The 25,704-nt window shown below is 53.9% G+C and overlaps 1 protein-coding gene across 3 annotated transcripts; it reads right to left on the bottom strand.

Moving 5' to 3' along the window:
* Positions 1-8: 8 nt before the first annotated feature.
* Positions 9-24,985, bottom strand: LOC133349937 (RNA-binding protein 26-like). 3 transcript variants are annotated; one of them, XM_061563826.1, is made up of 22 exons: positions 24,493-24,985; positions 23,163-23,281; positions 20,956-21,128; positions 20,064-20,167; positions 16,116-16,399; positions 13,770-14,039; positions 12,697-12,960; positions 11,194-11,337; positions 10,482-10,631; positions 9,981-10,113; positions 9,110-9,266; positions 8,405-8,605; positions 8,175-8,306; positions 7,632-7,709; positions 6,064-6,195; positions 5,680-5,757; positions 4,772-4,948; positions 3,986-4,084; positions 2,645-2,875; positions 2,079-2,165; positions 1,272-1,385; positions 9-839 (listed from the first exon to the last, which is right to left on the bottom strand). In XM_061563826.1, the coding sequence occupies exons 1-22, from the start codon at positions 24,549-24,551 to the stop codon at positions 756-758; spliced, it is 3,270 nt and encodes a 1,089-aa protein (XP_061419810.1). In that variant the 5' UTR covers positions 24,552-24,985; the 3' UTR covers positions 9-755. The 3 variants fall into 3 exon arrangements, with proteins under 3 accessions (XP_061419810.1, XP_061419809.1, XP_061419811.1); XM_061563825.1 differs by having other exon boundaries at positions 10-839; positions 3,986-4,090; positions 24,493-24,984; XM_061563827.1 differs by lacking the exon at positions 7,632-7,709 and having other exon boundaries at positions 10-839; positions 3,986-4,090; positions 24,493-24,983.
* Between the last annotated feature and the right edge of the window lie 719 nt (positions 24,986-25,704).

Here is a 25,704-nt window from a genome sequence, read left to right as displayed (position 1 = left end):
ATGCCAAAACAAAATCAACGAGAGTAAAAATTCACAACGATGCCGCCGCCACCGTGCGGACGCAGGGCGGCGAGCGAAGGGGAAGGTGGGCCGGGGGTGGGTGGGGGGGGTGGAATCCGACGCAAGTTTCGGCTCGAGCCGGTCGACTTCACCGGCCGTCCACAGCGAGCGCGCAGTACACGGGGAGGGCAGCCACCCGGATACGGGGGCACGGGGGGCAGGGGGGGGGTTGTGAGCGCGGGCATTTCGGCCGTGTCGCGTGACGGCGCTGCTGGAGCTGCCGCTGCCGCCACCCCCCCCCCCTCGTGGCGCCGCATCCGTCCCGCGTGTAAAGCAATTGAGACAATCAAAACGACACAAAAAAATATACGCCACCATGTCCTAGTCATAAAATACTAAGCATAAAAACTATGACCTGTCCAAATGCATACCGTGACTATAACACAGCGCGCAAGATTCATATTTTTTACAAACTAAGAGTTATATTACAAGTTGTTTAAATCCAATTTTAGAGATCTGTGTACAGCTCGTAACATCTTATCTAACCCGAGCGAACATCCCTCCGCTCTGCTCGCTGCCAAATTACCGTAAATATAGCAATATCAAAACAACAACGCGGCCGCCTGACAATCCCGATCGCTTCCAAGCCACGGGTCAAATTGAACGCAGGCAGACGGCCGTCGGCGGGGTGGGGGTCCCCAGCCAGAGGGGGCGGGCCGTGGTGACGAGGTCGTGACGAGGTCGTGACGAGGTCGCTATCGCCTCCAGGAGCGCGACTCGTCCTCTTCCTCCTCCTCGTCATCGTCCTGCAGCAGCGTGTCGTCGGTGGCCTCACCCTCCTGGCGCACACGCACGGTCACACGCACCGTCACACGCAAGGTCAAGGTCACACGCAAGGTCAAGGTCACAGTGACACACACGGTCAGTCACAGTCACAGTCACACATACGGTTACACGTATGCAGATACACACACGGGGTTACACACACCATACACGATTCCACAGATGTTTACGCTCATACGTGCACACGCAGTTACGCACGCACGTACAGACGCTAAAGCAGACGGTTACACACTCAATAGGCTCATGGTTGTGCCGAGCCAGGCGCCTGGCACGAGAGCCCACGATGCGTCCCTAACCGCGTCGCTCGCAGCAGCGCCACCACACGCTCCGCCACGACCGCCTCTCATCGCAGCAGCGCCACCATACGCTCCGTGACGACTGCCTCTAGCAGCAGCGCCACCACACGCTCCGCCACGACCGTCTCGTACCTCCTCCTCCTCCACGTCCTCGTCCTCGGGTTCCGCCGACGTGGACGCCATCTTTGGCTTGTGCCAGGAGAGCACGAGGTCTCGGCCTTTAAAGCGCGCGCCCTGTGTCGCGGCCTGAGACAGCACGCGCACAGCGGGAGACGCGGACGGGGAGACACGGAGAGAAGGACACGGGGGGTCATCGACTTGCAGGGAATTCGCGAGTGGAAACGCGGACTTGACGATCAGTGCGAGACCCAAGAGAGAGCCCTCTCGGACACTGGGCAAGCGACGTCAGACTCGCTTCTGGAATGCCACGATGTAAGACTCTCTAACGTGCTTTGCTCATGTTGCATCGAGGATAACGACAGACAAAAGACAAACGATACTCTTTGCTTCTTTCGGTAAAGTCACGTAGGTATAAAATAAATCACGACGTTTCGATCGCAACACAAGCGGTCATCCTCAGGCGAAAAAAATATAATCCAGCAGTTAAACTGCTACGCGACTTTACCTTAACCAAAGAGTATGGATTCCTGCAGTCACGAAAGCTTCAAATGAAGATTAAAAGACCAACGAGACAAAAAAACGAGGCGAGAAATAATTGATTGCTAAATTGAAACGTGACACCTGAATCGCGACACTTGGAATCGCCAAGTGAATCGATCCAGGCCTCGTACAACGCGTGCCCCGTGTGGCCAACACCGGCCTTCCCGTTTACCGATGAAAACGGATGCGCGAGCGAGCGACCGGCGCCGGCAGCACGGGGAAGCGCCGGGGCCTTGCAGGCAACGCTGGAGTCTCGCGCGGGGAGAGGGCGACACTCACGTGCTCAGCCTCCAGTCGCGTCTTGAAGGTGACGACGGCCGACGAGGACCCCTCTTCGCTGCGGAAATCCTCCACCTCCCCTAGACTCTACTCACGCCCACACGACCAAAGCACCATGTCACTGTTGCTCTTGCACGCAGATTGCACACGCACGCACATATACACACGCACGTGCTAAAATCGCCGATGCATAAAAGGTGGTCGGGCGTGGTGCTGGCCATCCACCGCCTCGTGTGCCATGCCAGCCTGCATGGGTGCTCGCGAACAGCACTTGCTGCGAGAGTCTTAAGGCTGTACACCTGCAATGCACCTCGTCTCATCAGGTCTCGTGACCCAAACAGGTTTGAGCCTCGACAAATGGCTGTGCAGTGCGTGGCAGAGGGCAGTGCAGCAAAATCCAGTTGTACTCTACTTTGAACTCCCACATCTATGCTCCCCACCGCTTTTTATCAACCTGAAGGGTGGAGTGAAGCCATCATTCAGCAGCAAAGGGGCTGTGCGTGAACACGCAGATGTACGCACAAGCACGCGTACACAACACACCCATGAGTAAACACGCGACGCACCTTGAAGTGCAGCAGGACGTCGTCCTTGTCCTCGGCGGCGAGGCCGCACACCTGCAGCGCACGCGGCCGGTAATCCAGCGCCGTGTGCGACATCAGCGGGTGACGGCCGCCCCGTGAGCCCCGGTAACCACCCCGGCCGCCCCGACCCCGCGACCCCCGCCCCCTCCCGGAGGAGCCTGGACCCCCCCGCCCGCCGCGGCCTCCGGCTCCCAGGATGCCCAAGTGAGCGGCCTGCACACGCGAACACAGGGGCGCACCGCTTAAGACGTCGGCGCTGAAACGTGCGATGACCGACGTTACGGTGCCTGTGCCAGGCTAGGTGCACGCACGCACACAGCCAAGCTCCGTAGCGTTGGACGCAAACTGCGGGAAAACAAACCGGAAAAGTCGCGACACAGGAAAACGCGAGCGAAGGCTGTAAACGGAGAGGAACGGCACGGCGACTCTCATGGAGCCGGCGTCCAGCAGCGTGACGAGCGGTGGTGATGGGAAGGGGGTGGTGGCGATGGGAAGGCGGTGGTGGCGATGGGAAGGCGGTGGTGGCGATGGGAAGGGGGTGGTGGTGATGGGAAGGCGGTGGTGGCGATGGGAAGGCGGTGGTGGCGATGGGAAGGGGGTGGTGGTGATGGGAAGGCGGTGGGTGGCGATGGGAAGGCGGTGGTGGCGATGGGAAGGCGGTGGTGGCGATGGGAAGGCGATGGTGGCGATGGGAAGGCGGTGGTGGCGATGGGAAGGGGGTGGTGGCGATGGGAAGGCGGTGGTGGCGATGGGAAGGCGGTGGTGGCGATGGGAAGGGGGTGGTGGTGATGGGAAGGCGGTGGTGGCGATGGGAAGGCGGTGGTGGCGATGGGAAGGCGGTGGTGGCGATGGGAAGGGGGTGGTGGTGATGGGAAGGCGGTGGTGGCGATGGGAAGGCGGTGGTGGCGATGGGAAGGCGGTGGTGGCGATGGGAAGGGGGTGGTGGTGATGGGAAGGCGGTGGTGGCGATGGGAAGGCGGTGGTGGCGATGGGAAGGCGGTGGTGGCGATGGGAAGGCGATGGTGGCGATGGGAAGGCGGTGGTGGTGATGGGAAGGGGGTGGTGGCGATGGGAAGGCGGTGGTTGCGATGGAAGGCGGTGGTGGCGATGGGAAGGGGGTGGTGGTGATGGGAAGGCGGTGGTGGCGATGGGAAGGCGGTGGTGGCGATGGGAAGGCGGTGGTGGCGATGGGAAGGCGGTGGTGGCGATGGGAAGGCGGTGGTGGTGATGGGAAGGCGGTGGTGGCGATGGGAATGCGGTGGTGGCGATGGGAAGGCGGTGGGTGGTCAGGGGACGGCGGTTTGGGCCGGGGAGGGGCGGCACCTCAAACTGCAGCGTGTAGAGCCTCTTGCGCAGGTCGGACACGTCCTCGCCCGCCTGCATCTTGTTGTGCAGGTCCAGCTCCATGTCGAGCAGCTCCTTCTGGGCCTGGCAGCACAGAGAGCGGCCGCCTTAACCGACCCGTAAAACTAAGAGCTCCATGAACTTAAGAGGCAGGGGGAGGGCCCTCATCCAGCAGCGGAGAGACAAGTACCGTCAATGTGAACACTCAGCGATGACCTCCAAGCCACATCGGGCGCAAAGGGCGGCGCAGTTTCCCTCCCCTCAGCCATCCGTGCTGTAGGCTCCCTGCCAAGTCGAGGCTCAAGTCCTTTGTTTTTACTGATCGTGTGTCTGCCTCTGCAATAAATAACTACGCCAAACCGCTTCTTCCACACAGCATCTCGAGATGTGGTCACGTTGAGACGATCTAATTCTGCATTTGCCTTGCATAGACTTGGACAGAGATACAGACTGGCATAAATGCCCAAAGGCTCAGAGACCCAGAGAGTCCCCTAACACGTATGTACTCTATGTTGAACTTCTTACACTGTCCATTGCCAACCGTGCTAATCGGTTGACTACAACGGAACCATCAGCCTCACAGAGACACCCGAGGAATCGCAGAGACATTTGACCATCTCTCTCTCTCTCCAAATAAACTCCCGTTTCTTCTCAACAGCACCCGCGAGACTCCGCCACACCTCCCGGACGCGAACCCACGACGCGTTGCTACCGCGTCGACGGCACGCAAGCCCGGGGGGGCAGCGGCGCCGCCGCTCTCCGCACCTCGGACTTGGAGCGGCGGCGCGTGGCGACCGGCGCGGGGGCCCCGGCGGGGGCGGCGGTCTTCAGCTCGTCCTGCAGGCGCGAGATGTTCTGCGACAGTTCCTTGAGCGTGCGCATGATCTCGGTGTCCTCCTCCCCCTTGGAGGCCTTGCTCTTCTCCAGCTTGGAGATCAGCATCTGCGGGACACCGCCAATGGACACGAGCGTCACGAGCGGCGACGGCGGCACCAACATCCGCATCCGCGCGCGCGTGGCCGTAGCGTCGGGAAAGCACAAACACGCTGGTTAAAAATGTTCCCAGGAAATCCCCACCGAGTCTCAAGGCTGTTGCTCAGGAGGGCATTGACAAGTTATTTTCAGAATGGGGCGATGGTGCTGCTGCTGTGTGAACCCAGTTGAGTAATTTTCAGGTCGTTTTTGAGCATTGGGATGTTTGGCCAATACGGTGTGTGTGTGTTATAGCTTTGGGAGGAAACCAGAGAAACCCAGAGGGAACCCATGCAGAACAGGGGGAGAGAACACACCAACTCCACACAGAGGGGTTACCCAAGTCGGGAATCAAACCAAGGTCCTGAACCGCGGTTAACGCTCAGGTCGTCTAAGTGTTTGACTAAACCCCCCACCCTGGCTGAGAACAATAAATGTATAAATCACCTGGATAATTTCTCGGGATGAAACTTCTAATTTGCAAGGGTGCCCAAGTGACACAAGAGTCAGGCCGTCTTTCCCAGGGTTTATTGCGACCCTCGTTCAAATGGCACTCACCGCTAACGGACACCTCCAACCACTATGATGGCTTGGAGTTTGGAACAATGACCCCAACTGAATGGGGGGGGGGGGGGGGGGGGCGATCAACGGATAGCATCCTGACCCCGGCGTCACAGTTCGACAGCAGTCCTGCACCGCACCTTCTGTGTCTCGATCTGCTTCTCCAGGATCTCTTGCTTCATCTTCCTCATGTCCTGCTGCATCTTTATCGCCTCCTGCTGCGAGACGCGACAAACGGCACAATCACTCCGCGGTTTCCACCCAACGAGGGCTCCGTGCCGAACCGCACCGGAGCATTGCACGGCAGATGCGGCCGTCCCCTCCGCCGCCGCCGGGGGACCATTCGGAATCACAACAGCGCTCACCAAACCGCGGACCACACAGCAACACCGTTGCCCACTTTCATTGTGCTCCGCCGGCGTTTCAGGCGTTCGCCCGCCAACGTCGGCATCAACGCATCGACAGATAAACGGCGCTTGCCGGTTCCCCGGGTATTGGCGGCACCACCACGGGCGTGAGCCCACCTGCTTCTTGCGCATCGCCTCCTTGTTCTCCAGCGCCTTCTGGGCCGAGTGCGAGGAGGAGGAGCGCTGGGCGGCGCGCAGGACGGCCACGTTGTACACCGTCTTGGTGAGTCCCACCGTGGTGGAGAGGACCTGCACGGGGTGGGCGGGGGGGAGACGGGGAGGACGGGCACACGGACCGTCAGGGCCACGACCGCCGCGACCGTCACGACCGCCGTGACCGCTCACCTCCAGCTGCACGTGCGACGCAAACATGCGGAGACACGGCCGGACCATCGGTGGCCTCCCGGTTCGTGGCGTGCGGCCTCCCCCTCGCCTACGCATGTCAGCTGCACGTTTAAGAATCAAAGCGCTTTCATCAATACCAAAGCAGAGCCCAAGGCCGACAGCTGTGGATGCTGGTTTTATGATTCGTCCACGGCACAGCTCCCACCGATAGCGACCAGCGCGAGCACCGCGAAAGGCGACGGGGCCCCAACTGATCACACAGGCTCCACGTCAACGCTGCACAAGCCAGGATCACTCCGCAGTCAATATCACCCAGGCCCCAGAGTGCTCCGATTCTCACGATTCGGGGTCACGAGTTTGTCTGGTTTGCACAAGTGCTATTGTCTTGTTCTTATGGGTGAGCTGACTCTGTTACCCCGAGCAGAAGATTGGCGCCATCATTTGTTGAATTTTCATGAATAGTCAATAATCGATGCGCGCGTGCACAATTTGACGCGGGTGTCACGAGCATCAGAATGAATTTCATCGGCGAGTCGACAAATCGTCACACGCCCGATCGACTGTCATTCGCACGTGTGCTCTTGGATGACAGGCCATGGGCCAGAGCACACATCAGCGCCACCAAAGGTAGCAAAACCGTGTAGCACCGATTTATTTACACGACCAACGAGAGTGGATTTCTTGGTAACCCCACTAATTTCATCTGGCAATCAAATAATTCACAGCTACTGGTCATACAAAGAAACTGAAAGCACTCAAGTGCCACCGCCTAAAGTAGAAGTGACGAGTAATAGGTTTTTACCCTTTCAACTGGTACAAAAACTGACACCCTTATACAAGGGATCATGTACGCCTTTTGGCGTCATCTGGTCCAACACCAATGGAGACTAGGCTCTAAGAAAAGGTGTCTCGGGTATGGACCAATCAACTTCAATGACAGTGCATATTATTATCAGAGTTGTTTCTTTTTGTTTGCATTTTGACTGCTTGTGTTGTGGTTATTACAAATATGATCCCTTGTATAAAGGTGTCAGTTTTTGTACCAGTTGAAAGGGTAAAAACCTATTACTATATTTTGTCACTGGTAAAGGAGGTCTCATAGTGGAAGTGACGAGTTAAATGTCTGGTCCAAGCTCGCCCCGAGGCCGCAACGGATCACATTAGCAGCACCAGCACTAGCAGCACTGTGCTCCCAGCAAACACGGACTCCAACCCCTCCTCCACTTCCCCGTCACCTCAAACTATAGGAGCGTCACGTCGAGGGAAGCAGGGGCGGAAGGTGGGGGGGGGGTATCGCGGTATGGAGCTGGAGGAGGAAGAGGAGGGAGCCGACCCCTTACCTTCCCGGCTGTGAGGGGCGGCTCATTCCGCGCGGGGGGAAATCCCAGCCGCTCCCGCACGGGAGGCTTAGCTCCAGCCTTGCGTGGCCACGACAGACGCACACACAGCGGAGAGCAGATTCACTACGTGGCTCGCGGCCTCCCAACGAGTCACCCACACAGTCGCCCAGTCACTCGCAGTCATTCACACGCAGCAAGAGTTGCACTCACAGCGTCGCCTGGTCACCCCCATACCGTCACTTACCGAGTCGCTCACGCACAGTCGCTCACAAGTCTACGCCGGAGGCACAGCGTTCACACGGCTGGCAGTGGCCGTGCCACGCCGGCGCCCCCCTCTGGCAGCGTGCGGGGAGGGATCGCAAACCCCACCACTAACTCCTGCTCACTCCACGAAGGACCTCAACGGGCGTGAAGGGACTGGAGCCCTCATCGCGAGCGCAGGCCGCACGGGGTCACAGCGCTGCCCTCACCTTCTCACAAACCCTGGCGGCCGCCTGCACTTAACGCGGAATCGGCACGCGGGCGCCGGTGCGCGGGCCGTACCTGCGCGCTGCCGTCGGGAGACTCGCTGGGCTGCGGCTGCGGCGGCGGCGGCTCCCCGCCCGCCACTGGGCCCAGCCGCTCCTTCACCGACGGCTTTCCCGGCACAAAGCCACACGCCTGCCCCATCGGAACCTGCGGGGCAAGGGGGAAGACGCGCTCGGGTCAGCGGCGACGTCCCAGGGACGGGAGGAACGCACGGCGGGGGGAACGCGACTGGTGGGCGCGCTCACCTGTGTCGGGATTCCGCCGCCCATCGGCGGGAGTTGCGGTGGCGGGGCGCCGGGGCCCATCTGGCCGTTGGCGTCGCGGTGCCAGTAGACGCGGATGAAGCGGTTGTTGAGCACGGCCTCGGTGCTGGAGATGGCGCGGCGCGCCTGGTCGTGGTTTGAGAACTGCACCAGCGCCCCCTCGGGGTCGCCGCCAAACGCCACCTGAGACGGCCAAAGTGTCAGGACCCTCGCGCAGGCCGCAAGCGGCGCCGCCCGGTGCCGCTCCGCCACGATACCGCACCGCAACACCACACCGCCACTCCACGACAATGCCCGGTCGCAACCCGGTGGTAGCGCGTTCGCCGCTCGGCATCATTCAAAACGACCGGACGGTCACGGTGCGCTGGGGTCATCGTCCAAATTTTTTTAAATGACACTGCAAATTACTCAATTGGGATTACACGCGGCAACATCACCCCTACCGCTGTGCGTCTACGAAACAAAACAGCGCCTCCCCCCGTAACAGTCGCCGACACCAAACGTACTCAATTGTCACTATCACTCCGGCGCAGGAGAATGTGTTCGGCAGACGTCGTCCCCATCTCCCTCCTCTCTCCAAAAACCCCTCCTCCCTGTGCCAAACAAAAGCACGGGGAAATCGTACGACCGTCGGCAAAGCCTTGGCGACAATCCCCACGCTGGCCGAAGCCCCCCCCCTCTCCCCACCTGGATATTGACGATGGTCCCAAACTTGCAGAAATGGTCGTTGAGCTTGGTGATGTTGTTGAGCTCCTTGGGCACCTTGCGGATCTCCAGCCGCGTGCTGTCGTACTGCTTCCGAGCAAACGGCGGCTTGCCCTGGCTGTTGTACGGCGGTCTGTTACTGCGCACACACAGATCCCCCCCCCCATGTAGCTTTAACAAGACTGTTGGGACAAGTGCTGTTCGCAAGCACCTATGAAGGCCGGCATAGCACACAAGGTCGATGGGTGGTCGGCATCACGCCCGGCCGCCTTTGTCTCCCCGAGTGCAGATGTTTACACACCATACTAGGAACTCATTTGAGGCTAAGTCAACCGAGGGGAAGGCCCAGGACCGGTTCATATTAATCGTCACCGGTGTTGGCCATGAGCAGAAATCAAACAAACACATCACACATATACAGACGCACGTGCACACGCACAAACACAATAGATGTGTACACTCAAGTAAACATATGCACACACACACAAAGACATGTAAATACAAGTGCCAGTGCACAAATATAAGCACAAAGGCACATGCATGAACGCACACACGCAGCAGCAGGTGCATGTCAACCCATGTGCTCATGCACGCAAACACAACAGATGCATGCACAATCACACACACGACCATGTAGACACACACTCAAGACACACGGGGCGACGTCACGGTGCATCACGAGTCAGAGAGTCCAGCAGTACTGGCGAGAGGAACTCCGATGCCAGGTACGGTGCATGCAAGGACCACTGCTGCAGCTGCCACTGCCTGGTGCCGCTGGGGCTTTGGCTCACTTTTATTTTATTATTTCCATTCTACGTGACTTTACCGAAAGAACCAAGAAGATTTTGCTCACTTTTCGAACCAGGGCTTCTTGACGAGCGGCCCGTCCAGGAGGCCGCCCGGCCGCTTGCGAGGGTCCGGCTCCACCACGATGCGCGCAGCGCCAGGGCCCGGCCCGTCGCGCACACCCGGGGGTGGCGGCCCTCCTGCGCCGCACACCACACAAGGCTCTGGGGTCAGCTCGTACGGTGGAGGCTATCGGGTCGAAGCTCAGCAGCAAGGATAGGACATCAGGCGGGCAAACACGCACCGCGAACGCACCACACTCGCACGGGGCTGGGCGAGTGAAGCCAGCAGGGCTCAGGAAGCTCACGATTAAGGAGTTGGCTGAGCAACAGGGCACGTGGGAGTCGGGCCTAACTTCTCACCGAATATTTGCTCGGTCACTGGTAAACTGGAGTAGCTGGCACGTGGCTGGCAGTAGCCACAACCATGGCAAGATGTATACTGGGTGTGGTGTGCTGGGTGCAGATAGAGCGTGCCAGATGGCGGAGCGGGAATAGAGTGCGGGTACCTCTGGGGCCGCTGTGGGGCTCTCCGGACGTGAGGCCTATGAGGTTGGGCCGCAGGTTCTGGTGTCTCGGGGGGAACGGCCGGAAGGAGGAGCGAGCGGGGCCCGTGAGGCTCGGAGACTCGGGGTTGTAGCCGTCCGGTTCATAGGGGTCTGGCATGCCACACCGTCACACACACAACCCACATGGGATACCCCACAAGCCACAACACACACTGTTATACAACACATGCAACAACCGCCATGCCCCACCATGTCATACGACATCACACACCACACCGTCGCAACACACCATACACCGTCAGACCACACCATACACCGCAAAACAAACCACCCTAGGTATGCAAAGACACCCCGTGATGCTATCACGGGGCGTGTGGGTGCTGTGTGTGCAGTATGCGCAGTAAGTGTTTTGTGTGCCGTGTGTGTTGTAAGTGGTGTGTGTGCTGTATGTGCAGTGAGTGTCGTGTGTGTGCTGTATGTGCAGTAAGTTTTGTGTGTGCTGTATGTGCAGTAAGTGCTGTGCGTGCAGTATGCGCAGTAAGTGTTTTGTGTGCCGTGTGTGTTGTAAGTGGTGTGTGTGCTGTATGTGCAGTGAGTGTCGTGTGTGTGCTGTATGTGCAGTAAGTTTTGTGTGTGCTGTATGTGCAGTAAGTGCTGTGCGTGCTGCCCATGTTTCTGTGTGCGCTGCCCACATGCTGCCCTACGCACGCACCCATGTTGTACTGAGATGCCTGGGGCAGCAGTGGAGGCGGTGGGATGTGGATGCCGGGTGGAGGAGGAGGGGGGATGGTGGGCACCGGTTTGGACACGGGCGGGGGAGGCCCGTCGATGCGGGACCCCGGTAGGGGCGGGGGTCCTGGGCACAGCAAAGGGGCACACAGCAAGGTTAGTGGTGGGGGGGGGGCGACACACTCGGGGACAATGCACTGCTGTCACGCCGCACAAGGTGTGTTTGAGGTAACGGTGCGTATGGAGCAGAAGCTTGTGGTTAGCGCAGCACGCCATGATTCCAGCGACTCAAGGTCAATTCCTGCTCGCGGCCAACATTACTGACAAATATCTGAACCAGTCCCGTCCCTTCTTTAGGTCAACTCGGCCTTACAGGACTAGTCGGTGCGATGTATATATATATATATCACCATCCGGGAAGACAAAGGCGACGTGGCGTGTTGCTAGGCACACCACCCCCTCGTGTGCCGTGTCGGCTTTCACAGGTCCTTGCTAACAGCACTTGCCCCAACAGCCTATAAGACTTTACACCATTGGAACCTCATTTGCCAGTAAAAAATATGATAATTGGTTTTTTACCCTTCTATCTGGCAACAAAACTGACACCTTTTTTACAAGGAGTCATGTTTGCATAGACCACAATACCTGCAGTCATAATGCAAACAAAAAACATAACTCTGTATGCACTGTCCTTGAAGTTGATTGGTCCACACCCGAGACAGCTTTCCATGTGAGACTAGGCTCTAAGGAAAGCTGTCTCGGGTGTGGACCAATCAACTTCAAGGACAATGCATACAGAGTTATGTTTTTTGTTTGCATTATGGCTGCAGGTATTGTGGTCTATGCAAACATGACTCCTTGTAAAAAAGGTGTCAGTTTTGTTGCCAGATAGAAGGGTAAAAAAACAATTATCAACCTATAAGACTGTTGAGGAATCTTTGCCTTTAGTGTACGCGTTCGCGCGAGTAATAGAACATGCGTGTGTGCATGCTGATGCGTGTCTGCATGCAGATGCGTGTGTGCATGCAGATGCGTGTGTGCATGCACATGCGTGTGTGCATGCACATGCGTGTGTGCATGCACATGCGTGTGTGGATGCAGATGCGTGTGTGCATGCAGATGCGTGCGTGCATGCAGATGCGTGCATGCAGATGCGTGCGTGCATGCAGATGCGTGCGTGCATGCAGATGCGTGCGTGCATGCAGATGCGTGTGTGCATGCAGATACGTGTGTGCATGCAGATGCGTGTGTGCATGCAGATGCGTGCATGCAGATGCGTGTGTGCATGCAGATGCGTGTGTGCATGCAGATGCGTGTGTGCATGCAGATGCGTGTGTGCATGCACGTGCGTGCGTGAATCAGATGCGTGTGTGCATGCAGATGCGTGTGTGCATGCACATGCGTGTGTGAATGCAGATGCGTGTGTGCATGCACATGCGTGTGTGCATGCAGATGTGTGTGTGCATGCACGTGCGTGCGTGCCCACCAGACACGGGTGGCAGAACGGGGGGCATCGAGCCTGGCCGTGGAGGAAGAGGAGGTGGAGGCCCCAGGAGCGATGGTGGGGGTCCGAGGAGGGAGGGTGGTGGGGGCAGGTTGGGAGGGGGCCCCCCCTGGGGTGGGGGGTCCAGCAAGGGCGTGGGGGGCGGGGGAAAGGGGATGATCCCCGGCAGATTCACGTCCTCCACCACCAGCGGGTCGGCGCCGTGGTCAAAGGGACACATGTCCCCTCGCATGCAGAACCCCTTCTCTGCATCGCGCACACAGATACACACACACACCATTAACACACCTACACAACAACACACGCACCCGTATACACACACACTTTGTTATACATGAACAACAACACCAACACAAGCACACAAAAACAAGACAAACCAAGCGATACACGCTGCTACTCACGCTATTGGTACAGCTGACGCTGCTTCTGCAACTCCGAATAGGACTACTGCTGCGGCTACAACTGCTGCTGTGACTATTGCTACTGTTACGACTGTTTGTGCCTCACGTGTGAGGGGGAAACACTACCCCATACAGACAGAACAGGTAGACTTTACATTTTTGCTGTACCGTCTTCTCCTGGCGAGCTATGTCCCCTGCTCGACGCCCACGGCAAGGGAGTTTCACAACATTTGTGCGATGAGCCACTAACCCTCGAGTCCACTGCTGGACTACAGACGTGGATAGTCATCTCCATCCGGCTACTAATGCGGATGCTACTAATGCTGATGCTACTACTGCTGATGCTACTTACTGCTGATGCTACTACTGCTGATGCTACTACTGCTGTTATTATTACTGCTGCTACTACTTCTGTAGCTGCTACGACTAATGCTCTTACTACTGCTGGTGCTACTAATGCTGATGCTACTACTGCTGTTATTATTACTGCTGCTACTGCTGGTGCTACTACTGCTGATGCTACTACTGCTGTTATTATTACTGCTGCTACTACTTCTGTAGCTGCTGCTACTGCTGGTGCTAATGCTGCTATTGCTGCAGCTACTGCTGCTACTACCACTGCTGCTGCTACAGCTGCACCGTCGAGGCCCTCACCGTCGTAGTCCCGGCAGCGCGCCTTGTTCGGCACCACGGGAGGTCCGGGCGGTCCTTTACCAAAGGTTGGTGGGGGCCCGGTGATGTGGTTGTTGCCACGGTAACCAGGGCGCGTCTCCGTGGCGATGGTCGCAGGGAGACCCGGCACGGGGGCCGCCGGGGGGAACTGCGTGGAAGGAGCGGGCCCCCCGGGGACGACGGTGCTGGGCACGTACCCCTCCGCCGGTACGTCGCCTCGCTCCCCTTCAAACTTTTTGTCACGCTCGCGGTCTGGGGAGACACGGCGCTGCTCTCTCACCACGCTGCTCTCTCACCACGCTCGCTCTCCCTCTCATGGGACACGGAGACAGGAGACACGGCGCTTCTCTCTCACCACAGTCAAATTACTGCCTGTTTTAAAGGCAAGATATGCGCCACTTTAATGACTTGCCCAGCAGGCCCACCCATCCCTTAATACGGTCAATTAAAACGGAGCGATCCACTTATGAAAAACTGCATGAAGGTCCAGTAGAACCAAAATGAATGGAGCATTGCAAGTGCGCTGATCAATAAATCCTTGGTCGCTCTTCAACCATGGCAGTTTTTGTGCTGCGATTGAAAAAAAAAACATTGTCAATATTATTCGTTTTCAGGAATCAATTAAGTTGCTTAAATACTACTTCAATCACTGTTCCCAGTCTGGATGGAATAACTCAGGTCTGAGCCACAGGCTGGGGAATTGTTAAACAAGTCTTCATTTTGTTTTGAGAGGAATTGAGAAATACTTCACACGTCGAAGATGCCGCTGTAAGGTTAATAACCGGTGAAGATTAAGGATTACCCAATTAATCTATAGTTAAAAAAAAAACACCCTGCAGTCATTTTTATTTAACTCCATGAGATTAGAGAAGCACTTCTTGCCGATCTTATAGCCTCATTGTTCCCCCGTAAGTGTTTTTTTTTATATCATACGCGATATGTAATTCTGTAGCGCTCCATTAAGGCTCCATCTTACTAAAGTCTCTTTTAATTTGCCAGAAGGAACTGTTAATCCAAGGAGCAATGCACTCATGTGTAGCTAATTCTCATCTTAACTGGGGTGACAGTACCAGGAGTTAGTCATACAAAGACGCTAATATCTGTCAACTCATCACAAGTAATGCAAAAAGAGTGGATGGAGCTCAGCGTATTATTTCAGAGAAGCTCTTCATAGTTGCAGGATGAATTGCACAACTTTTAAAAGAGTGCCCTACTCGTATTAGTCACAGGTTGTAAAGCTTCAAGTAACATACAATAGAGATATTCGGATCCATTATGAACGAGATATGAACTCGACTTCCAGAGATGACTTGACCAAAAGCGTGCTCATGATTATGGGTGGGCCCTGAAACGTGCCGAATAAATCAGAATATAAGAGCTCGAAAAAGTCACGAGCCTTCGAATCCACGTCATTATCATAACGTGCATTAAGCAGATATTAATTCGAAGCATCTTATCATAATTAGGTGATAAAATAACACGGGTATTTGGCAAATTCTGAACAGACAGACGAGGCTTAGGTGGGCGATAGAGGATTACAGTGAGGGCAGGTAGTTGGCTCGTGAGTATGAATGAGAAAGACTCAAAGGTAGGAAAGTCCCCAGAATGTTTCTCTTTACGTTGTGATCACGACAACAAATACCCCCTCGCCCCTCAGTAGCTGCTTCATAAACTGACGTATCATTTAAAGGAGAGGCATAAATCAAGGAGGTATTATCATTTGCACTGAGAAAAGTCTCAGGTCAAAAATAGAAAATCAAAGTGTGTAACGCATTATATGATCCCGACGTGTTAAAATGCATTCTATGATCATTGCTTTAGAAGATTATGTTCCATGATGAGTGAACATTATGTAACACAAGGCGCGAGTTTACACTTAACTATGGGAGGTGTAACTGTGATAATGGGAACCTTAATAATAATCAATCCTTATTTTATGTGCCAATATATCTCCTTCAATAAAGTAGGCATCAGTGCACATTACACAAGAACGGGAACAGTACAGGGAGTATAGAGCAACAAAAATAAAATAAGAAAACCATCACGACCTCATCGTCTAACACAGATTACCAGCATTCTTAGGGTTCACGGGGGTGACATGGGGACAATAAGATGAGGAAATGGGAGGCAAGAGGTACAACACAGGGGTGGGTGAGAGACCGAGACTGGAGACACGGGGAGGGAAATGCGGAGGTAGGCACACGGGGGACAGGAGACATGGCAATGGAAGACACGGGGACAAGAGACACAGGGACAAGAGACAAGGGGACGAGAGACAGAGTGACACGGGGACGACAGACGGAGTGACGCGGAGACGGGAGAGCTCACCCTTGCTATGACTGCGCGGGGGGTGAGCGTCGCGCGACCGCTCCCAGCTGCGGCTTCGGCTGCGGCTGTGTCCCCTCCTGCGCTCGCGCTCGTAGCGATCGCGGTACGAGTCGCGCCCGCCTCGCCCGTCCCTGCCCTCGCGCACGTCGGCCCCTCTCCCGTCCCGCGCGTCCCGCCCGTCGCGCGCCTCCCTCCCGTCGCGCCCGTCGCGTCCGTCGCGGGACGAGAAGCGCTCGTACTCGCGTCGGCGGGGCCGCTCGTCCCTCCGCTTGTCATCACGGTTCCTGCGATGGCAAAAAAAAAACGGCGCCGTGAGCGCCGGTCGCTGCCAACTCGCCGAGCCTTTCTCCGTCGCTTACAATGTCGTCGCGTGGACTAGGAAGGGTGCGTGCGCCGTTAGCCTGTGTGTGTGATATTAAATATTTGGGAGCGCGCCACAGTGGTTAGTGCGCTGCGCGACAAACCTGGTGACCCGAGTTCGAGTTCCTGCTCATGGCGATTATCTGAACTGGTCCTGGGCCTCCTCTAGGTCGACAAATGAGTACCTAGTGCGGTGTGTATACATCGCCACTAGGGAGACAAAAGGCAGCTAGGCGTGGTGCTGGCCACCCATCCCCTCGTGCCGTGCCGGCCTTAATAGGTGCTCGCTCACCGCACTTACCCCAAAAGTCTGTTACGGCTATATGGGGGAAGCTTTGGTGTTAAAAATGTGTGGGTTGTACAGTGAGTTAATTGTATAAAGCTTACATGTCATATACAGCATGTACGCTATATACTGTAAACAAGTGTACGTTATAGGCAATGTGTGTGCGCTGGAGACAGCATGTACATTCTGTATAGCAGGTATATTAATAAGCTGGCTTATCCAGGAAAGCCCCAGTAAGTCTAACGACTCTTTTTCAGGAGGGTCATGATGAGTTTTCACAGTTTGGGGTGATGGTCGCTACATACAATTTGTCGTGTTAGTTTTCAAATTAAGAAAATTTGGACCACGAGGCCGGCACATGATAGAATATTCTTCCGAATGTTGTCAAAATATATTTAACTAGCTTCTTTGCTCGTCCTAGGACGGAAGCTGTAATTTTGATTTAAAGCTTTTGTGACTGCTGGAATTCATATTATTTTGGTCTTTCAGTAAAGTCAAGTAGATAGAAAAATAATAAAAATCACGACGTTTCGATCGCAACACGAGCAATCGTCTTCAGGTGAAAAAATACAGCAGGCGGACTGCTGAGGCAGGAGAAATATAGCGAGAGAACTACTGCAGCAAGAGGTTATATCACTTTGAAATGGGTACAACCCAAGGGTTAAGTGGGCAGGGCTAGTAATGAAATTTACAAGTACAGTAGAACCTCTGGTCACGAACGCTTCTGACCACGACCAAATCGGGTTCCGACCAAAAAATTCACAAAAATTTTGAACCTGGTCACGAACACAAACTCGGGTGGCAATCAAACACGGCTGCGGCCGATTTCCCCTTCCACGCCATTTTTTTTGTAAGCGCCAAATTTCCTGTTGTTTGTTTACAAACAACAGTGACCCATGTGTGGCCGCTTGCTCACTCAGTCTCGCTTAGTAATGGTCTCGGTCAGACGTGCGCTCATATTAATTTTGTGAGTGTAGTCATACCCCTCCCCCCTCATTCAAGCCGTAATTTAGAGAGCGAAAGCGCTGAGTACAGTACGTAAATCGCTAACATAAGAACCCGTTAATCTCTTCTCGCATCATTCATACGATGATGCGGTGAAGTAAACGTTCATACGATATTATGGTGAATGCTTCCAAAAACAATACTGTATATAACAATATTACTGTTAACTTACTTTCAATAGAAACATGAATTGCTCGTACAAATATTCTCTCTCAGAATCGACCGACTGATGTAGCAGACGAAACAATCATCTTGTTGAACGATTCTAAACCTTGACGCGGCAATGTTAGTTTTCTCTGTTCAAGGTTTTCTCAGTGTTATTCAATGTTTTTACATTTAGTTTACTATTACACTCTGAATTCTATGGCCTAATTAACTATTTTTGTGCTTAAAAATCTTTAAAAAACAATATTTATATACACTTCGTAGGAGTCTGGAACGGATTAATCATATTTACATACAATCCAATAAGGAAATTAGGTTCGAGTCACGACCAAATCGGGTTGCGACCAAAGTCATGGAACGAATTATGGTCGTGACCAGAGGTTCTACTGTAATAATGTATACCTCGGCCATTGTATTGCAGGAGATTAGCGTGTCAATCTGTTAATGTAACCCCACGACGACGGTGCTGAAGAAGCCATTGTATTTCTAGAGATTAAAGATTAGCATGTCAATGTGAGATGGTTCCCGCAGTAGTGGCTATGTTAATGAGACACATTCAGCCGATTAAACAACGAAAGCCACCGCTACATCGAGGAAAAGGGAAGCAGCGGCTATGTTAGTGAGACATTTAGCCTGTTAGTGTAATTACATTTAACAAGGTAATGTAACTCAGAGAGTCAGAAATAACTGTTAACATCGGCAGGTAGGATGGAAGCATCACAGCCAGTTATGCCTTTGCCTGGTTAATAACATCCTTCCAATGATTGCTCGGTTTGTACCCATCATCTCGGTTGAAATTGTGTCTGTGTTTATATATCTGGATGGCTTCATGAACAAATCTTTGTCGATTGCCAGTTGGTTTGCATAGTACCTTCGTCTTGGAGAAATAAATTTAATGTGTGCCCACAGCATTAAAACAATGACCAGCCACGGCAGAAGTATTAGTCCTACCGTTTCAGATCCGCTTTGTGTTCACGAACACGGCCTGAGACATGTCGCTTGGTTTCTCCAATGCAACTACTGCCGCAGGCACAGCTTAGTTTGTAGACACCGGGGTATTGCATGTCAGGGATCACATCCTTCACAGATGGGACGTTGAATCGAACCTGGATCTTGTGTTTGCTCATGATTTTGGAAATATTTTTGGTGACCCCTGCTGTGTATGGCAAGGTGATGGTTTTGATTGGGTCCTCAGGTGGTTCTCTCCCAACGGTTGGGGTGACAGCTTTACGGATTGTGCAATCCGAATATCCATTCATCTTGAGGGCTTGGTGTACGTGCTCCAGTTCACTGGCTAGGTGGTGATGGTCGGAAATGCAAGTGAATCTTGCACAAAAGTATGTGATCAAACACTTCACTTCATGTCACTGTAGCACTGTATTAATGGCAGTGATTCTTGCACAAAACTATACGTCATAAAACACCTCACTTCATGTTACTGTAGCACTGTATATAACTGTTCAAATTCACTGCTCTGATACTTTATTCTCTTCTGCCTTCGATAGCTGGGGTTGAAATAAATTTGAAATCGATATAATATTTGGGAAATCACCTAGAAATGTCTATTTTACCATGATGTAGAAGCATAAATTAGACTTACCTTTTGTCTCGAGTGCTGAAGAAATACATATACACCAAATCCACTGTGTTGCTGCGTATAATTATTTATTAGATTCACTTTCAATAAAGAAACGTCAAACTTGAAGTGAATTTGCGGAGAAAAAAAATTCCGCTCGACTTTCTTCTGCGTGAGTGTTAACAACATCCACCCGCTCATGAATATTACTGAGGGGGGGGGGTGCGGCATGTGGAGTGACTTCACGCGCATTACACACAAACAGACATTCTTGGCTCATAGTACTAATGTCCACTGTGAAGCGGAGAGCGCATATGATTAATATGATTAATACACCCCCAGTATTAATCAGGGAGGCCATTGCAATCGAACCATGAACCTTTACAAGCAGCAGCAAACGTTCTTAACCGCTGGGTCACGTCACCACCCGTGTGTTGCGCGTGTTGTCGTGCGTGTTGTCGTGTGTGTTGTCGTGCGTGTTGTCGTGCGTGTTGTCGTGTGTGTTGTCGTGCGCGTGTTGTCGTGTGCGTGCTGTAGCATGCATCCTGCCACTTGCCTGTTATCCCTAGACCCAGCGCTCAGCTGCTTGGGGCTGTGACTTTTCCTCCGCCCCGGCTTGCGGCTGTCGCGATCCTCCTCAGCAGAAGGAGGTGGCGCGTGCTAATCACACGCACGTGCAACACGGGGTCACGCACAACAACGGCCGCCATTCACCACTGAGTGTAGGTGACATCACCACAACACGTGTGCCAGGCAGGGTGCATATTCTTAGGTTTTTTCGGTAAAGTCACGTAGGTAAAAAATATAATTAAAATTAATAAAAGTAATAATAGAAATAAAATAATAATAAAATCACGACGTTTCGGAGGCAACACAAGTCTCCGAAATCAGATGGGACCGTCACAGCTAGATTTGCTGCATCAACACTTGATACAGCAAATCTAGCTGTAGCTGTGACGGTCCCACCTGATGACGGAGACTTGTGCTGCCTCCGAAACGTCATGATTTTTTATTATTATTTTATTTCTATTATTACTTTTATTAATTTTAATTTAATTTTTTTACCTACGTGACTTTACCGAAAAAACCTAAGAGTATGAATCCTTGCAGTCTTGAAAGCTTCAAATCTAGAATAGGCAGGGTTCACTTTAAGGCTATGATATGAAGTGTGGAAGACTTGCTGGCAGGTGGTCCCGGGACAAACTCAGGTGTTATGGGTTGACTTCTTGAGATGACCGAAAAGATACACCACCCATGCCCTCCACCATGCCATGCTTCTGCGTTTTATCCTCCCGGCTGCTCTGCTTGTCGTTGCGAGTGCACTCCACCACTCTCCAACTGCCTAGTAGCATCCTTCACGAACCTCCCCCACAGGATAACCACGATAATGCACACACACGCGGCCCGCACCACAATGAGGTGAAACGCAACAGTCCAGGAAATCTCACCTCGTCCTTACGCTCGGGGCGCTCCTGCCAGCCGGACTCGGGCTTGGCCGGCTCGCCCTTGGGGGCCTCGGCAGGCCCTCCAGCCGTGGGCGTTATAGAGGCCGGTGCGTGTGTGGGGAGGTACGACTTGTTGTTGAGGACCTCGAAGAGCTTGTCGACGAAGCCGGCCGTATCTGCGGCACGCGATTAAGAAAGGTTGGCGGATCGTGTAGAGATTTGTGAAAATGCCAATCCCACAGGGCTGCACGGTGGTGGTATAGCAAGCAGACTCCTTTACAAACTCATCTGTGCAGACCTCTGAGTGTTCGCCACTTTATACACGTGGGATTTCCTCTAGGGGAACTCCAATTTAAATCCCACAACTAACAAAATTATATTTTAAAAATTTGCCTAAAATGTTTCTCCATTTTGAACCCGACCGTGCTATCAATGTCACAGCAAGAGACAAATAATCCATTCGCGACTCTCACAGAGCAGTGCGACCCTTTGCCCTTGAGAATAGTCCATGGAGATGGACATCACAAAACTTTCTGAAACCCTTTAAAGTGACCTGGACCACACACTAAAAGCAGTACCCGCAATGCCATATGAGAGTAATGTTCATTACATTACAGTTAAACCAATATTTTTTTTAATATCAAGGATGGAATTTATCCAAATTAACTGCAAAAACAAATGTAATTTGATGGTTTTGCGTTTGTGCAGCCATTGGTGACTGGGCTGATGCACTAACTTACTGCACGTATTTACACTGGTCAATCCGAATTAAGGCAGCTGCCTGGCCTCGAACCCGGGGTCTCAGCTCTGTCAGGTCCCAAATACACAAGCTACTGCTCTGCACCACCAACGTTGCTGCTGCAAGGAAAGTTGTACAGTGAAGCTGCGACACTTATTCTCTGGCGTGCGGAGGAATCACAACTGACAGGAGCGCAGTCCCTGCCCCTGTAGCCTCACCTGGCCCCCCCACCACCAGTCTGGCGAATGTTCCAGAGACTAATGCATCTCCTGTCCTCTCGACCTGCCCATGAACTACCTGTCAACAGTCTCCTACATCAATCAATCACATTTCTCCCACCCCATTCACTCTTATCATCCATATCACTCACTCTCCTGTCTTGCATACCATTCACTCAGCTTTCTCCCTCTAAATTAACTCACCTATCATCCACACCATTTACTCACCTGTCTCCCTCACCATTCACTAAATTTTCTCCAAAACCCATTAACTCACCCATCTCCTTAACCATTCACTTGCCTGCCTCACATACAATTCACTCACTTGCCCACTGGACCTGTCATTTACCTGTCAACTGGACTGGTCCCTCACCTGTCCCCTGAACCCATCCCTCAGCTGTCCCCCTAACACCAGTCCCTCAGCTGTTCCCCTGACTAGCCAACTAAATCACCTGTCAACTGGAGTCCTTCACACTATTCCCAAAGGAACCCCTTCACCGGTCCCACAGTCCTGCCAGCCAACTGCTCCGTACACATAGGGTAGCCACCCGTACATAATTGGTATGGACAGTACACATTTTAATTGGGTTTCCTCAAAACAGTTTTGACTCTTTAATTAGCTAGTTTCACACCATTACCCCAAATCGTATTTACAGGATATATGATGGCTATAAAGTACAAGAAGATTTCATGTAATGCATGTTCATGCTTTAAGTTCAATTAACTTAAACACATGCCAGTTCCACACATAGCCCCAAAACCGGTCCCTTGCATTTCCTACAGACCAGTTCCTTCACTGTCCATGGACTGGTAAACCAAAGACAAAAAAAATCAACCGTCACCCAGACTAGTCCCTCAAATATCCAGCACGTGAGCCACTTTCCATTCAACAGTCCTGTCATGGACCTGTCATCTGAACTGTCCCATCACCTGTCACTAAAACTGGCCCCATTCACCCCCCCTCAAACATTCACCTGCAAACTAGACCGGTCTCTCACCTGCCCCGCATACCACTTCCTCACTTCTTTTTGAGACTAGTGTCTCAATTATATTCCAGGCAGATCCCTCACATATTCCAGTCCATCCATGCACCCGTCAGCTCCAACAAATCATTCATCCGTCAAATAAGACTGGTCTCCCACCTGTTCCCACGGTTACCCGTCCCACCAACCACCATCCCTCTAGCAAGTTTGTTTGGTGTCTCCGAGTCTAGGTGCTCGCCCATCTCGCCCCTCACAGCACCCTCCCCCTACCTTTCTGCAGGAAGACATCGAGCTGGTCCACGCACAGCGCCTTGAGCTCCTTGTCGGGTTTGTCCTTCTTCACCAGCGCAATCACGTACTTCGCCAGGGCCGACGGGTCCGCATCGCAACTGCAGGAGGGACACCCATGCGGGGAGGGCACTTAGTAGGGACGGGGACCAAAGGACTTCTCTGGGGGACATCAATCCCCTATAAATCCCGTTTCACCCCTCTGGGTGCTCACTGCACGCCTCTAGGCCTCCCCACTCGTCTGAGAATCTTCCGATCGCCTGAGGAGAACTCGCACCCACTAACATCGCCAATCACCGTCAGCCATTCTCTATCCCACTGCTGGATGAATGCCTCCCCAAACCATCGCCATCCCTCACTGTCCGGTGCTGCTACCATTAACGTCTCACTGCTGACACCATCACGGCGGGTCTAAGTCCTCCGTCTGCTCCGCGGTGGTCGTTCTCTTGGGCATCTTCTCCACTCGGGGCTGTCTTTCCGTCACCATTCTCGTGCGTCGGCCCCACACCTCATCCCGCGAGGATGCATCCCTGCACATCTACACGACTGTCCACGGTTACATTTCTATTTAAAGCTTTCGTGACTGCAAAGATTCGTATTCTTGGTTCTTTCGGTAAAGTCACGCAGAAGGGAAATAATAAAATATTATTATTTTTATTATTTTATTGTTTCCCTTCTACGTGACTTTACCAAAAGAACCAAGAATATGACTGTCCACGGCTCGAAAGGATCTCTCCGGGCCCCAAGTGACGCTTGCAGGCCCCACTAAGCGCATCTGTTATTACGTTTAGGCAAAAAAGCCTCACCGAATCTCGCGAATCTTCTCCAGAAGGGTCCTGGCAAGTTTTTTTTTGCAGTATGGGCCGGGCGATGTCGCTGCTGTGTGTGTACAATCCCAATTGACGAATTTTCGGGTGATTTTTCTGCACTGGAGATACTTTGGGCCAAAACCACGCACTCTGTATTTTTTTTTTATTGAAAGAAACCGGAAAACCCGAAGAAAAAAAACCACACGCAGACCAGAAAATACAAACAACTCCACACGTAAAACGAGGCCCGAGTGTGTAATCTAACGAGGGTAATTGTTTTTGTTTCTGCGAGACACCAGTGCCACCACCCACGGGCCTGTTTACCTCTCAAAAGCCACGAAACAGACCCCTGGTGGGCTTTGCTGCCTTCATCTTAGAGGCCTACACAGGCCTCACGAGACCCCTGAAGGGCCCGTCTCGCCACCAACAAGATGCCCACTGCCTCCACCCTCCCGGGGGTCGCTACTAGTGTGGCGGTGCGTGTGTGTGTGTGGGGGCCTCACATGGGGTCGAGTGTCTTGGTGAGCCAGGCCTTGAGCGACTCCAGGTTCTCTATGAGCATCCTGCACGCAGGGCTCCGCGTCCCGCGCCGCGGGGCACGGGGGCTGGAGCGGGGGCTGGAGGAGCGGACGAGAAGGCGGGCAGCTACGGCGGGAGGGCTGGCGGACGACTGGCTGGCGTCCCTGTAGACTCGAGGTGGACGTCCCCCGGGGGTGAGTGGCTCTCGATTTGAGCTACTGTACTGCACTGTAGTAGCAGGATGCGCCTGCGTCTGAGGCTGGGTCCCCGCTATCGGCTTCTTGCGCCGGTGTCGCCGGACGAGCAGCCGCTGCGAGGTGTGTCGGCTGCTGTATCCACTGCTGGACGAGTGAGGTGGAGGGAGGCAGGAGGATGAGGAGGAGGATGAGGATAGGAGCGGTGTCAGCTTCACGCGGCAAGGGGCTCAGGGCCTCTCAGGTCGCATGGCTCCAGCGACAACATGGCGGCCGCGATCTCGCGAGAGCCGGCGAGTGTGAGGGCCCCCCCCTCCCCACCCCCCGCGAGATCTCAGCCACTCGGAGTGGACGTGGGGGGAGGGAGGGGCTGGGAGGAGTTTAAAGGGGGGGAGGAGGAGGGGCTACAGGGGAAGCGAATTAGGGGGAGGGGCTATGAGGGGGCTTAGATGGGGAGGGGGTATGGGGGGCTAATAGAGGGGCTATGGGGGACTAAGGGGGGGGGCTATGGGGAGGCTAAAAGACGGAGGGGGTATAGGGGGGGGCTAATAAAGGGGCAATGAGGGGCTATGGGGGGCTAAGGGGGGAGGGGCTATGGGGGGCTAATAGAGGGGCTATGGGGGAGGGGCTATTGTGGGAGGGGCTATGGGGGGGCTAAGAGAGGGAGGGGGTATACGAGGGGCTAATAAAGGGGCTATGAGGGGGCTATGGGGGGGGTAAGGGGGGGGCTAAGGGGAGGGGCTATGGGGGGCTAAGGGGGGAGGGGCTACGAGGGGGAGGGGCTATGGGGGGGGTTCCCCGTGGTGACGCAAGAGTCACCATTCTGGCAAATCGCCTGATGAAGCTGGTGGTGGTGGTTGTTGTTGTTGTACTGACCAGCGAAACGTCGTACTACTCAAGTTGTAAATGCAGTGGGTTTACTCTCGAGCGCACCCGTGTGCTGAAGTAGTTTACTAATTGGCACGTGTTGTTTACGCGACAAACCTTATTAATTGGCTGTGT

This window comes from Lethenteron reissneri, chromosome 32 (assembly GCF_015708825.2).
Source record: "Lethenteron reissneri isolate LAM-NWPU_2019-01 chromosome 32, ASM1570882v1, whole genome shotgun sequence".
Taxonomy (NCBI): domain Eukaryota; kingdom Metazoa; phylum Chordata; class Hyperoartia; order Petromyzontiformes; family Petromyzontidae; genus Lethenteron; species Lethenteron reissneri.
The sequence above is the reverse complement of the archived record's forward strand: the minus strand, read 5'-3'. Positions and strand labels throughout refer to the sequence as shown.